The following is a 14,230-nucleotide window of genomic DNA, read 5'->3' as shown; positions in this document are numbered from 1 at the left end:
TAAAAGTTAGCCATGGCCGCGGAGCCTGTGCGTCCGGAGCCTGTGCTCCGCAACAGGAGAGGCCACAGCAGAGGCCCGCGTTCGCAAAAAAAAAAAAAAAAGTTATCTGGAGATCCAAAAGTCAAATGGTAGGCATTCCAGAAAGAAAATGCAGGCAGAAATTTTCAAAGAAATCATTTAAAAGTTTTCTTAGAGCTGATGGACATGTTTCAAAATGTAATGGGCTCGGAAGATGCACAATAGAAAGACCGAAGAAAGCCATGCCAAGGCACTTCATTGGGAAATTTCAGAATGCCCCAGGGTAAACTTAGGTTCTGCTCCAGAGAGAAATAGCAGGGCACACATACAGCTCAGGAATCACAATGACATTCGGCTTCTGTACCGAAAGACAGTTGAGCAATGTTTACATATTCTGAAGGCACGTTTCCAGGCAGAATTGTATATTCAGCCTAACTATTAATAAAATATAAGCATAGAACAAAGACACTTACAGACATGTAAATTAAAAAATAATTTACTTCCCAGTCTCCTGTTCTCAGAAAGCACCTGGAGTATATGTTCCACCAAAATGACAAAGTAAAGTAAAAAAGAGGAAGACATGGGCTCAAGGAAGCAGAAATTCCAACACAGAATAGCATCAAAGGAAATTTCTAGGTTGATGGTGAAGGATAATACTGGAAACATCTATTCAGCAAACCTAAATTGCTACCAGTCCAGACTGGGGCAGGAAGACAGAGATCTCCAAAATGGGTAGCTCAAAGAAAAAAAAATGCAATTAATGGATTATGTAATGTTTGACCGTATTGAGATTTATTGGTAATAGATTAATGATAAATAAATTAGTAGTAATAAACTGGTGATTACTGAGGTAGTTGTTAACTCTATGAAGAACAAATTGTACAAGATGTGAGTTGTATTAGTAGTAAAATATGTAGCTCAGGTGCAAACAGTATTTACAAGGTCGTAAAAATCTAAGCACAAAATATTGGTTTAACTGACACGTGATGTAACTCTACTGAGAGAAGAGGGGAAGAGAGAAGTGTGTATGGGGATGGGTAATGAAGTAAGAATCCTGAAGTCTCAGCTTCCAGAGTAGGAAGTCAATGGATAGTGCCTAAAATGGAAAGATTAAGGAATAGGAATGTAAGCTGAATAACAGAAGCATTGATATAAGTAACTTCAAGTGTTTGCTTTGGGGGAATGGGATTCAGCATGTGAAGGAGGGGGCTGGTGATTGCCACTTAACATCATAAGTTTGGTAGCACAGTTTGACTTTTGAAACTTTGTGTAGGTATCACTTTGATTCAAAATTAAAATGAAACTTAACCCCCCCCCCCCCAATTAAACCCAAGAAATGTTTGGAGACACACTTTAAAATTGTAAAGTGCTATAAAAATATTGTGCGTTTTTTCATCGTGGAGAGTCACTGTCACACTGACTTGATGTATTTCTAGTTATTCTTTTTAGAACTTTCCCATGTGTTTTAGAGTTCTATAGAACATCTTAGTCTGTGTTTTGTCTCTTAAGACTTTCTATGTGATGTGGTTCCTAACCAGCCTTTCCATCTTCTTTCCTTCAATACCTGGCTTCAGTTTCTTCCTACATGAAGTGTAGAGAGAAATAGATGAGATGATCCCTTTGGTTCTTTTCTTACATCATCGCCAAAGAACTGTGGGAAAAGAGAATCGAGGACCAATTTGCCAATGTTGAAGCAGACTTTTATCTAGTCTTCTAGAGAGACTTTATTGAAGTCGTTTTGCATTATGGAAAAATGAATGAAGCTAAATCCATACATTTTAGGATGCAGTTTTCTTTTTTTAACCTGTGTTTATTATAATCCTATAATGTAAATTATGAGCGAGGTCGTGGGGAGGTTGTATGTATTAAACCATTTTCTTTGATAACTGTTGGGGTTTGTTGTGCTGTACTTTCCACATGGGTGTTTATCTGTATGTGACACCAAGTTCATGGGACTCTCACTGATGCTATGGGTGAATAATGTTTGACTTTGTAACCAAAGTCACTTCAGTAAGCTTGGTCTGAATATCTGGTTATCTAATGGATGATTTAGAAGTATTGGAAGTAGATTGCAAATAGTTCTCTTTGCCATGCTGGAATGGCTGTTAATACTGCCAGCAAATTTGAGTGAACCCCAAAAGGATCAATGTAATGCTAACATAAAGAGGCAACTGCCTTTTATAGTTTTAAAGTAAAAATTCAAACCCTATGAATGATTGAATTTTATTCTCTTCACTCAGGGAGCTAACAGAATGAGAGGTCGGCTTGGAAGTGTGGACAGCTTTGAACGATCTAACAGTGTTGCTTCAGAGAAGGTATCTAAGCAGGGCTCCCTTTTTTCCTGCTATTGCAACTTGGTAAAAACCAGCACTAATATGATAATATGTGTGCTTAGTTATTTTGTTATGAGCTCTTTATGACTTCTGAAAAATAACTGTTTGAGCCTTTATTATTTTAAAGAAGATTTTGGGCATTAGCATGTTGTTCTTTATTCAACTGAGACTTTCTTTTGCTGGGACAGAACACGTCCCTTGCTGTCTGACTCTGCTCTGTCAGGCTTTTTACTGTTTGGAGATAGTATACTTTGGGGGACAATATTTGAGCAACTGTTGATCCAAGGCCATAGAAAAAGGAGCCGTATGATTATTGCACTTATACAGTGATCTTTTTATCTTTTGTTCTCTCCTCTTATTACTTCCCCCTCCCCCATATTTAACCCTTTTAACTGCAACATTAGGCTCTTCTTTATCTCATAGACAATTCTCAGTAGGTTTGGTTTCCTGTTTCCTGTAACATGTAACCTGAGGCAAATGCAACCTATTTTTTTTAATGGAAAAATATTAAAATATGTTCACTAAACTTTCTGTTGGTAGAATTGAGGACTTAGTCCAGTTATGAGTCGATTAGCCCTAACCAAAGTTTATCAAGCTAAACATTTCAACAGTGGAGCCTGTTCTGGAAAGTATAAACAGCATACTTGTCTAAATTGAAAGATTTATGATGTCCACCCATGCAATATGAAAGGCATTCTGGCATAGCTCACTTTTCATTCATTTCCTGTTTTTCATGTCTTTTAAAAAATTTTTACCTCAGGGAACACGTAGTTAGATAGAAGCATCCATGGTGAGGGAAGATACTTAACAGGCTTTATTTTATTTTCCTGAAAACTTTGCCATGAGACTTGGACACTTAAGCGTTGTGATATTGTTTTGACAGTACAGGAAACATGCAACCGATATGTCACGGAAATCAGTAGATACGTAAATACAGACTCCACCCTCTTTCGGTCAGGATCTCTTTTCATCTTTCTGGCAACAGTGAGAACAGTACAGTAGTGTAGAGCATTTTACCACAAAGGGTTAGGGGAAAGAATACCTTTTCTTAGCATCCCTTTCACTTTCTGGCCTACCTTTACGGATGCGGTCTTACAGCTGCTCATCAGAAGAAATGGGTTGTGGATTGAGTTAAAAAAAACAAAAAACAAAAAAAAAGCTACAACAGTTTGTCATGACTCAGGAGGAAGAAGAGGCACCCCGTCACGGTTGAGCTCTGCTTCTGAGCGGGTCTGCCATGATCGGTGTAGGAAAGAAAGGCCTGACTTCTTGCGTTTCAGGACTGCTCCCCAGGAGACTCCCCGCCAGGGACCCCACCAGCTTCCCCACTGTCCTCAGCTTGGCAGACGTTCCCTGAAGAGGATTCCGACTCCCCGCAGTTTCGGAGACGGGCCCACACGTTCAGCCACCCACCTTCCAGCACGAAGAGAAAGCTGAATTTACAGGATGGGAAGGCTCACGGGCTTCGCTCCCCTCTTCTGAGGCAGAGCTCCAGTGAACAGTGCAGGTGAGTCCAAACCTCTCTCCAGAAGCTGGAACAAAATTCTCCTGTCACTCCCTTCTGACCACCGTGGAGTCAAGAGTTATTGTGACTTCATGCTGTAGCCAGCATTTAGTTTTCAGAAAAATAAATGGAATTGTGAAAACCTTCGTTACTAAGGGAAACAGGCAAGCTTTAAGGCACCCCGAAAGAGAAGAGTTAAAGCATTTTGGATGGAAATATATTTTTTTTCCCCCAGAAAAATGGAGAAAACAAGATATCAGGCAGTTGTTTTGTCTGAAAAACCTCTGACAACGCATGTTCCTCAGTGTCTCTTTGATGATGGCTTTCATGAAACAGTCAGCAAATAACATAGCAGAACTTCCTGTAAGCACAGGGGTTAAAAAAATCACCTACATTAGCTTTATACATGAGATGAAAATTGGCTGTGTTTTATTTCATAATAAATTAAAGCCAAATGTGAAAATTGTTAAGAATTTTATCTAGAATAAAGTGATGTTTACAAAGAAGAATACATATACCATAATTGACAGGAGGTATCCATTAGAAACTATCTTGCATGGTATTTAAAAAATATTTAACAAAATCATTTGGCATTTGGTAAGAGATAATAAAGGGGGCAAATTTGGAATTGTAGAATGATTATACTTCTTACCGTGTAGTACAAATCCGAATTTATATCCTAGAACTAATTTTGTTTTTCTTCGTTACCTATACTCATAGGTATACTCATTGGTTCAGGAAACGGTCTGATAGGGGTTCCAGTCAGAGAGAAAAAAATAAAACAAAAACAGAACTCTCAGTAAAAAGAAGATTAATTTTTATATTAGTTGTTATCAAATTTACCAGCATTTCTTTTAAGGATGCAGTTGAATGCTGATTGTTGTTTTCTGAATAATTTGATATTAAAAAATAAAATATTCAGGATATATAAAAATAAAGTAAATTAATAGAACTAATTATCCTCAGATTTTCTTTTATGAAAAAGGATTAAGTATTCATGTATATAAGAAAAAATTTAATGATCATTTATATTTACCCAAGACATTAAGTCTCTTTTTCCAGGAAAAATTATTTTCAAGAATTTAAAACATTAATTGTTTTAAACTATTAATGATATCTGTTTTTCCTTATGTTTTCCACATTTCATAAAGTATATGCTCAAAGAATTTCTGTCAATATGAAAAGATGCTATTTATATCATGGTAAAAACTTGCTATGAAAAGAATCTTCTGGAAAAAAAACTTTGTAGATTTAGGGATTCAGATAAAACCATGGCTGCACAATTCCACAGGCTGCAAGAAAAGAACATGGACATTAACGTTTGTTAAGCCAAAGGTATTATGATTATGATGACTTCCAACAACCAAACATGTTGTTCTTAAATTTTTAGAAGGGTTTGTATCTTTAAAATAATTAAGTCTTTGAACTACTGATAATCAGTTTTTCCTTCTGGAACTTGTTTCCTGTAATTATTTGTGCTTTCCTACTTTTTCCCCTTGAAGTATCTTTTGCATGTCAAAACAAACACTTTTTGTCCTAAAATTGTTAAGAGCTTTTTAGAGACAAACACATATGCTTAGAAACGCTGCATAGATGAGGAATTCAGTTTGTGAACAATGAACTAGGTCATAGTCATCTAATAGAGAACTGCATGCATATAAGTTTTTTTCCATATAAATTCAGCCCTGATTACATTAATAGCGAGAACCTGTGTATATGCTATTTCATAGTGAATGAAGATTGTGCCAAAATGTAAATTAAGACGAATTTGCTGTATTTTCTGTACCCAGCATCTTTTCTTCAGTTCGGCGCATGCACAAGGAGAGTAATTCTTCCTCCAGTCTTCCAAGTCTTCACACTTCCTTCTCTGCCCCTTCCGTCACTGCCCCCTCTTTCCTGAAAAGCTTTTACCAGAATTCAGGTAGACTGTCCCCACAGTATGAAAATGAAATCAGGTGAGATCAGTGTCCTTTGTTTGCAAAGCAACATTTTCTGCAGTGATATACTGATATGTTACTAAGAAGTGGCTAATTTTAGAGTGACAAGAATGCATCCGTATATTGTGCTTGTTCTAACCTGTTTCTAATATATTGGTTTCATTTCCAATTAATTTGAAGAAAACTCTTAAAACCAGTGTTTCAGAGCTTTTTGACGACATGATTATCTTACTTTGGGGCTTATATTTTTTGTACTATTTGTGTGTTTCTTTGCCTTTGGCCCCAGAGTCTAAGCCTTGTTTTGTCTGGGGCAAGACCTGGTGCTAACACATACTAAGCAAACCTCCCCTGATCATGCCTTTTTTTCTTAGCTTCTCTGGACATATCTTATGGAACCCAAAAGCCACTGATTTAAACGACTATACTAAAGTAATGGATATGATATATCTTTATTTTTAAGTATATAGAATATTTCCTAGGCGTTTCTCTGATTTTTTTCAATGACATAGACCTTCTTTTCTGAATCGCAGTGTAAGACACATAATGGGTACAGGATCATGTCGATAGCAACTCTTTCAGACAACATGAGGGAGCTCTTGAATCGTGTAGACGTTTGATTTTGCTTTGTTTTTTGTTCCCAGTATTGAAAACGTGTAGCCTATTCAATCTTATTCCTTGCTCTTATAGCTACACAAAATTAAATATAGTGATTTTTTAAGAATTGCCTTTAAAATTTTTTGAAATTATGAAATCTTACTGATCATGCAAATTCTCAGTGGGATATTCTAGCCTTTGGAAAATGGTGGATTAACTTGGGGATTCTTCTCAAGGGGTTGTTGTTGGCTTAGAAGCTTCTGAGATTCATTCCTATTTTTTTTTTCTTTTCTTTGCAGTACGCGGGCCTTTCCCTGTTGTGGCCTCTCCCGTTGCGGAGCACAGGCTCCGGACGCGCAGGCTCAGCGCCCGTGGCTCACAGGTCCAGCCGCTCCGCGGCATGTGGGATCTTCCCGGACCAGGGCACGAACCCGCGTCCCCTGCATCAGCAGGTGGACTCTCAACCACTGCGCCACCAGGGAAGCCCCCATTCCTATTTTTATGTGTAGCTTGAGCCATTCATTTTTATTGCTGTATAGTATTCCATTTAATACACCAGAATTTATCCACTCTCTTGCTGATGGATATCTGGGTTGTTTCTATTGTTCGATAATTGGCAATTTTTGCAGTCAGGGAGAGGAATACATGCTATCAACTAGCCTGTGTGCCACTAAAATCTTCTTGGGTATTCTTTTGGCCTCCTTTCTTTTAGACTTTGGGAATCCAAAAAGTTAGCATATAATTAGGTAACCCACAGTAACTAGTTAAATTAGAATAACCCTTGAATTATCCCTGAATATCTTTTGTCCACGTGTGTCCATTTTTTTCATCCCAAGAAAGATGATTAATATTGGATTAATAAAATTTTGAATCTGAACCTTCCTCTGAATTAGTACAAAGTTATGTTGAAACATTGAATTGCTAGTGAAGAAAGTTGAAGATGATTTTAAAGAGTTTCTCAGCGACAACCTTATGGGAGAAGATTTAAAGGAAGATAGCTATAAAAATAGCATAATGTATATGGAATATGCAATGAATTTAGAGAACTGAGGGTGTACACATATAAAAATGTCAGTTTGCCTCATCTCCATAGTACTACTTATTAAGAATACAGTGCTTTCAATGACACCCATCTGCAATTTCCTGTTGTTATGTTAAAGCGAGCATCTGGAGAATCCCTGTTTCCTTCCAGAAATAGAACCATGCCTGAGGTGACAATTAGGAACAGCCATAAGAAGGTCAAAGACTAGCTGTGAATAGGTTATAGAGTACAAAAGCAGTGACTTTAAAAAAAAAGATTATTTATAGTTTTTAATGTATGGTTATATGTTTATCTTCGGTAGTTTCTGCCTAGATGTATGTATCATTCTTGTGCCTAGCTTCCCTTAAGCCTTCTGTACCTCATTCTAATAGGAGGATATTGAAGTCAGAGGACACATATTTAGTTGTTTTTTTTTTTTTGCGGTACGCGGGCCTCTCACTGCTGTGGCCTCTCCCATCGCGGAGCACAGGCTCTGGACGTGCAGGCTCAGCGGCCATAGCTCACGGGCCCAGCCGCTCCATGGCACGCGGGATCCTCCCGGACCGGGGCACGAACCTGTGTCCCCTGCATCGGCAGGTGGACTCTCAATCACTGTGCCACCAGGGAAGCCCAAATATTTAGTTTTGTATGAAAAAAATTCACTTCTTTGCAGTGATCTTATTTGAAATGCTATATTTAAACATGTGGAGAACTTTTAAATTTATAGGATCATTAAAAATCGTCGTATTTTCTGTACTTTGTAGTGTTCTCTTGTCTCTGAGAAGTTCTAAAAATCAGAGAGCAATTTTTGGCATGTTTTTGTTTACTTTTTGTATGCTGTTTTGTAATTTGACAGCATAGAATCAATAAGCCAAAAAGATACTTAACATTTTTCGTTAAAAAGTACGCTAATCACTAAAAACTATACCGGAAAAAAAACAACAACAACAAAAAACGCTAATCGTAAGCATCCAGCTCCATGGATTATCACAGAGTGAACATCCCACATCACCCCAACCCAGTCAATACATAGAATGCTACCAGTACACCTTCAGCTCCTCACATTTTCCCACCCAATCTCTACCCCACATCCTGACCTCAAATACCATAGTTTAGTGTTGCCTGGTTTTGAACTTTCTATAAATGGAATGATACAGCATAAATTCTTTTATATCTGGCTTCCTTCACCTAAATTAATTTGTGAGATTCATTCCTATTTTTATGTGCACTTCAGTTCATTCATTTTTATTGCTGGATAGTATTTCATTTACTATATCACAGTGCATTCATTTGCCGTGGACATGAGGGTTATTTCTAGTCTTTTGGCTTTTAAAGTGTACTCTCCCTGGATATTATTATACATGCCTATAGTGGTACATACCCATGCATTATTGATGACTATCTACACAGTAGTAAAATTATTGCACAAAATTCACTCTTAATAGGTTTATTTCAATTAGTAAGTCACTTAGACATAAATTTACTAGTTAGAATCTTGGAGAGAGTTTTTAAAAAATTGGTATTGTGAAACGATTCCAAATTTACAGGAGAGTTGCAAAAGTATTATGGGGAACTGCTAACTCTTTCTCCAGATTCATCAATTTTTAACATTTGCTTTATCAGTCTGTTTACATGTATACATACATACATACATACATACATATATATATATGCATTTTTTTTTATTCTAAGCCATTTGTGAGTAGGTTGCAGATATCATGTCCTTTTACTCTGAATACTTTAGTGTGAATTTCCTAGGAATGAGGATATTCAAGAGTGTGGTTTTATGTCAGTAATTTCTGAACTCTACATCTCTCATTATTACTGGTTTCAGAGAAAACATCATATGCACACAATTACCATGATATCTAGAACTATTCAGAATAGAAAGGAGGTCCATAAAACTATGAAATATAATTTTCTTTTCACTTGGGTAACTCATATCTTATTAGATGCATAGAGTGGATCTCTAAATATTCATAGTCAAGTAAGGTATGTAATTTTCTTTTTTTTTAATAGATCTTTATTGCAGTATAATTGCTTCATGATACTGTGTTAGTTTCTGTTGCACAACAAAGCGAATCAGCAGTATGCATACACATACCCCCATATCCCCTCCCTCTTGAGCCTCCCTCCCACCCTCCCCATCCCACCCCTCTAGGTCATCACAACGCACCCAGACGATCTCCTTGTGCTATGCTGCTGCTTCCCACCAGCCAACTATTTTACATTTGGTAGTGTGTACATGTGGATGCTACTATCACTTTGCCCCAGCTTTGCCCTTCCACCCCATGTCCTCAAGTCCATTCTCTATGTCTACCTCTTTATTCCTGCCCTGCCACTAGATTCATCACTACCATTTTTTTTTTTAGATTCCATATATATGCGTTAGCATATGGTATTTGTTTTTCTCTTTCTGACTTACTTCACTCTGTATGACAGACTCTAAGTCCATCCACCTCACTACAAATAACTCAGTTTTGTTTCTTTTTATGGCTGAGTAATATTCCATTGTATATACGTGCCACATCTTTATCCATTCAACTGTCGATGGACACTTAGGTTGCTTCATTGTCCTGGCTATTGTAAATAGAGCTGCAGTGAGCATTGTGGTACATGTGTCTTTTTGAATTATGGTTTTCTCAGGGTATATGCCCAGTACTGGGATTGCTGTGTTATATGGTAGTTCTATTTTTAGTTTTTTAAGAAACCTCCATACTGTTTTCCATAGTGGCTGTATCAATTTACATTCCCACCAACAGTGCAGGAGGGTTCCCTTTTCTCCACACCCTTTCCAGCATTTATTGTTTCTAGATTTTTTGATAATAGCCATTCTGACCAGTATGAGGTGATTACTACTCATTGTACAATGTAGTAGTTTGTAGTACAAACTACTCATTGTAGTTTTGATTTGTATTTCTCTAATAATTAGTGATGTTGAGCATATTTTCATGTGCCTCTTGGCCATCTGTATGTCTTCCTTGGTGAAATGTCTGCTTAGGTCTTCCACCCATTTTTTAACTGGATTGTTTGTTTTTTAGATATTGTGCTCCATAAGCAGTTTGTATATTTTGGAGATTAATCCTTTGTCTGTTGCTTCATTTGCAAATATTTTCTCCTATTCTGAGGGTTGTCTTTTTGTCTTGTTTATGGTTTCCTTTGATGTGCAAACGCTTTTAAGTTTCATTAAGTCCAATTTGTTTATTTTTGTTTTTATTTCCATTACTTTAGGAGGTGGGTCAAAAAAGATCTTGCTGTGGCTTATGTCAAAGAGTGTTTTTCCTATGTTTTCCTCTAAGAGTTTTATAGTGTCTGGCCTTATATTTGGGTATTTAATCCATTTTGAGTTTATTTTTGTGTATGCTGTTAGGGAGTGTTCTAATTTCATTCTTTTACATGTAGCTGTCCAGTTTTCCCAGCACCACTTATTGAAGAGGCTGTCTTTTCTCCATTGTATGTTCTTGCCTCCTTTGTCCTAAATTAGGTGCCCATGTATGCATGGATTTATCTCTGGCCATTCTATCCTGTACCATTGATCTATATTTCTGTTTTTGCACCAGTACCATATTGTCTTGATTACTGTAGCTTTATGGTATAGTTTGAAGTCAGGGAGCCTGATTCCTCCAACTCTGTTTTTCTTTCTCAAGATTGCTTTGGCTATTCAGGGTCCTTTGTGTTTCCATACAAATTGTAAAATTTTTTGTTCTAATTCTGTGAAGAATGCCATTGGTAGTTTGATAGGGATCGCAATGAATCTATAGATTGCTTTGGGTAGTATAGTCATTTTCACAATATTGATTCTTCCAATCCAAGAACATAGTATATTTCTCCATCTGTTTATGTCATCTTTGATTTCTTTTGTCAGTGTTTTATATTTTTGTGAGTACAAGTCTTTTGCCTCCTTAGGCAGGTTTATTCCTAGGTATTTTATTCTTTTTGTTTCAGTGTTAAGTGGGAGTGTTTCCTTAATTTCACGTTCTGATTTTTCGTTGTCGGTGTATAGGAATGCCACAGATTTCTGTGCATTAATTTTGTATCCTGCAACCTTACCAAATTCATTGATTAGTTCTAGTAGTTTTCTGGTGGCATCTTTAGGATTTATTATGTATATTATCATGTTATCGGCAAACAGTGACAGTTTTACTTCTTTTCCAATTTGTATTCTTTTTTTTAAATTTTATTTTTATTTTTATTTCTGGCTGCGTCGGGTCTTTGTTGCTGTGCACAGTCTTTCTCTAGTTGTGGCACCCAGGCTTCTCATTGTGGTGGCTTCTCTTGTTGTGGAGCACAGGCTCTAGGCGCACAGGCTTCAGTAGCTGCAGCACATGGGCTCAGTAGTTGTGGCTTGTGGGCTCTAGAGCACAGGCTCAGTAATTGTGGCACACGGGCTTAGTTGCTCCACAGCCTGTGGGATCTTCCCGGACCAGGGCTCGAACCTGTGACCCCTGCAGTGGCAGGCGGATTCTTAACCACTGTGCCACGAGGGAAGCCCTGTATTCTTTTTATTTCTTTCTCTGCTCTGATTGCTGTGGCTAGGACTTCCAAAACTATGTTGAATAAGAGTGGAGAGAGTGGACATCCTTGTCTTCTTCCTGATCTTAGAGGAAATGCTTTCAGGTTTTCACCACTGAGTAGGATGCTTGCTGTGGGTTTGTCATATATGGCCTTTATTATGTTGAGGGAGGTTCCCTCTATGCTCATTTTCTGGAGAGTTTTTATCGTAAATGGGTGTTGAATTTTGTCAACAGCTTTTTCTGCATCTATTGGGATGATCATATAGTTTTTATTCCTTAACCTGTTAATGTGGTGTATCACATTGATTGATTTGCATATATTGAAGAATCCATGCATCTCTGGGGTAAATCCCACTAGATCATGGTGTATGATCCTTTTAATGTGCTGTTGGATTCTGTTTGCTAGTATCTTGTTCAGGATTTTTGCATGTATGTTCATCAGTGATATTGTTGTATAATTTTCTTTTTTTGTGATATCTTTTTCTGGTTTTGGTATCAGTGTGATGGTGGCTTCATAGAATGAATTTGGGAGTGTTTCTCCCTCTGCAATTTTTTGGAAGAGTTTGAGAAGGATCGGTGTTAGCTGTTCTCTCAATGTTTGATTGAATTTGCCTGTGAAGCCATCTGGTCATGGACTTCTGTTTGTTGGAAGATTTTTATTTACAGCTTCAATTTCATTACTTGTGATAGGTGTGTTTGTATTTTCTAATTCTTCCTGGTTCAGTCTTGGAAAATTGTACCTTTCCAAGAATTTTGCCATTTCTTTGTTGTTGTCCATTTTATTGGCATAGAGTTGTTTGTAGTAGTCTCTTATAATCCTTTGTATTTCTGCAGTGTCAGTTGTGATTTCTCCATTTTCATTTCTAATTTTGTGCCCTCTCCCTTTTTTTTCTTGATAAGTCTGGCTGAGTTGAAGTTTATCAATTTTATTTATCTTCTCAAAGAACCAGCTTTTCATTTTATTGATCTTTGCTACTGTTTTCCTCATTTCTGTTTCAGTTTTTTCTGCTCTGATCTTTATGATTTCTTTCCTTCTACTGACTTTGGGTTTTCTTTGTTCTTCTTACTCCAGTTGTTTTCAGTGTAGGGTTGGATTGTTTATTTGCGATTTTTCTTGTTTCTTGAGGTGAGATTGTATTGCTATAAACTTCCCTCTTAGAACTGCTTTTGCTGTGCCCCATAGGTTTTGGGTCATCGTGTTTTCATTGTCATTTGTTTCTATGTATTTTAAAATTTCTACTTTGATTTCTTCAGTGATCTCTCGGTTATTTAGTAGCACACTGTTTAGCCTCCATGTATTTGTATTTTTTACAGTTTTTTTCCTGTAATTGATGTCCAATCTCATAGCATTGTGGTTAGAAAAGATGCTTGATACGATTTCAATTTTCTTAAATTTTCCAAGGCTTGATATGTGACCCAAGATGTGATCTATCCTGGAGAATGTTCCATGTGCACTTGAGAAGAAAGTGTATTCTGTCACATTTGGGTGGAATGTTCTATAAGTATCAGTTATATCTATCTGGTCTATTGTGTCATGTAAAGCTTGTGTTTCTTTATTTACTTTCTGTTTGGATGATCTGTCCATCGTTTTAAGTGGGGTGTTAAAGTCCCCTACTATTATTTTGCCACTGTCGATTTCTCCTTTCATGGTTGTTAGCATTTGCCTTATGTATTGGGGTGCTCCTGTGTTGGGTGCATAAACATTTATAATTGTTATATCTTCTTCTTGGATTGATTCCCTTGATCATTATATAGTGCCCCTCCATATCTCTTGTAGCTATCTTTATTTTAATGTCTCTTTTATCCGATACAAATATTGCTACTCCAGCTCTCTTTTGATTTCCATTTGCATGGAATATCTTTTTCCTTCCCTTCACTTTCAGTCTGTATGTGTCCCTAGGTCTGAAGTGGGTGTCTTGTAGACACCATATGTATGGGTCTTGTTTTTGTATCCATTCAGCCAGTCTGTGTCTTTTGTTTGGGGCATCTAATACATTTACATTCAAGGTTTTCTCTTCTTCTGGGACCCCTATAATTTGAATGTTGGTGCATTTAGTGTTGTCCCAGAGGTCTCTGAGATTGTCTTCAATTTTTTTTCATTATTTTTTCTTTATTCTGCTCCTCAGCAATTATTTCCACTATTTTGTCTTACAGCTCACTTATTCATTCTTCTGCCTCAGTTATTGTTAGTGATTCCTTCTAGTGTATTTTTCATTGCAGTTATTGTGTTGTTCATCTCTGTTTGTTTCTTCTGTAGTTCTAGATCTTTGTTAAACATTTCTTGTATTTTCTCAATCCGTGACTCCATT

The 14,230-nt window shown here is 37.1% G+C and overlaps 1 protein-coding gene across 1 annotated transcript in view; it reads left to right on the top strand.

Moving 5' to 3' along the window:
• Positions 1 to 14,230, top strand: part of TBC1D4 (TBC1 domain family member 4) — a 209,179-nt gene that overhangs the window by 159,703 nt on the left and 35,246 nt on the right. The window contains 3 exon segments of the mRNA XM_007446595.1: positions 2,259 to 2,333; positions 3,632 to 3,858; positions 5,646 to 5,810. Coding sequence (XP_007446657.1) covers positions 2,259 to 2,333; positions 3,632 to 3,858; positions 5,646 to 5,810 — 467 coding nt within the window.

This window comes from Lipotes vexillifer, unplaced genomic scaffold, assembly GCF_000442215.2.
Source record: "Lipotes vexillifer unplaced genomic scaffold, Lipotes_vexillifer_v1.1 scaffold994, whole genome shotgun sequence".
NCBI classification, from domain to species: Eukaryota; Metazoa; Chordata; class Mammalia; order Artiodactyla; family Lipotidae; genus Lipotes; species Lipotes vexillifer.
The sequence above is the reverse complement of the archived record's forward strand: the minus strand, read 5'-3'. Positions and strand labels throughout refer to the sequence as shown.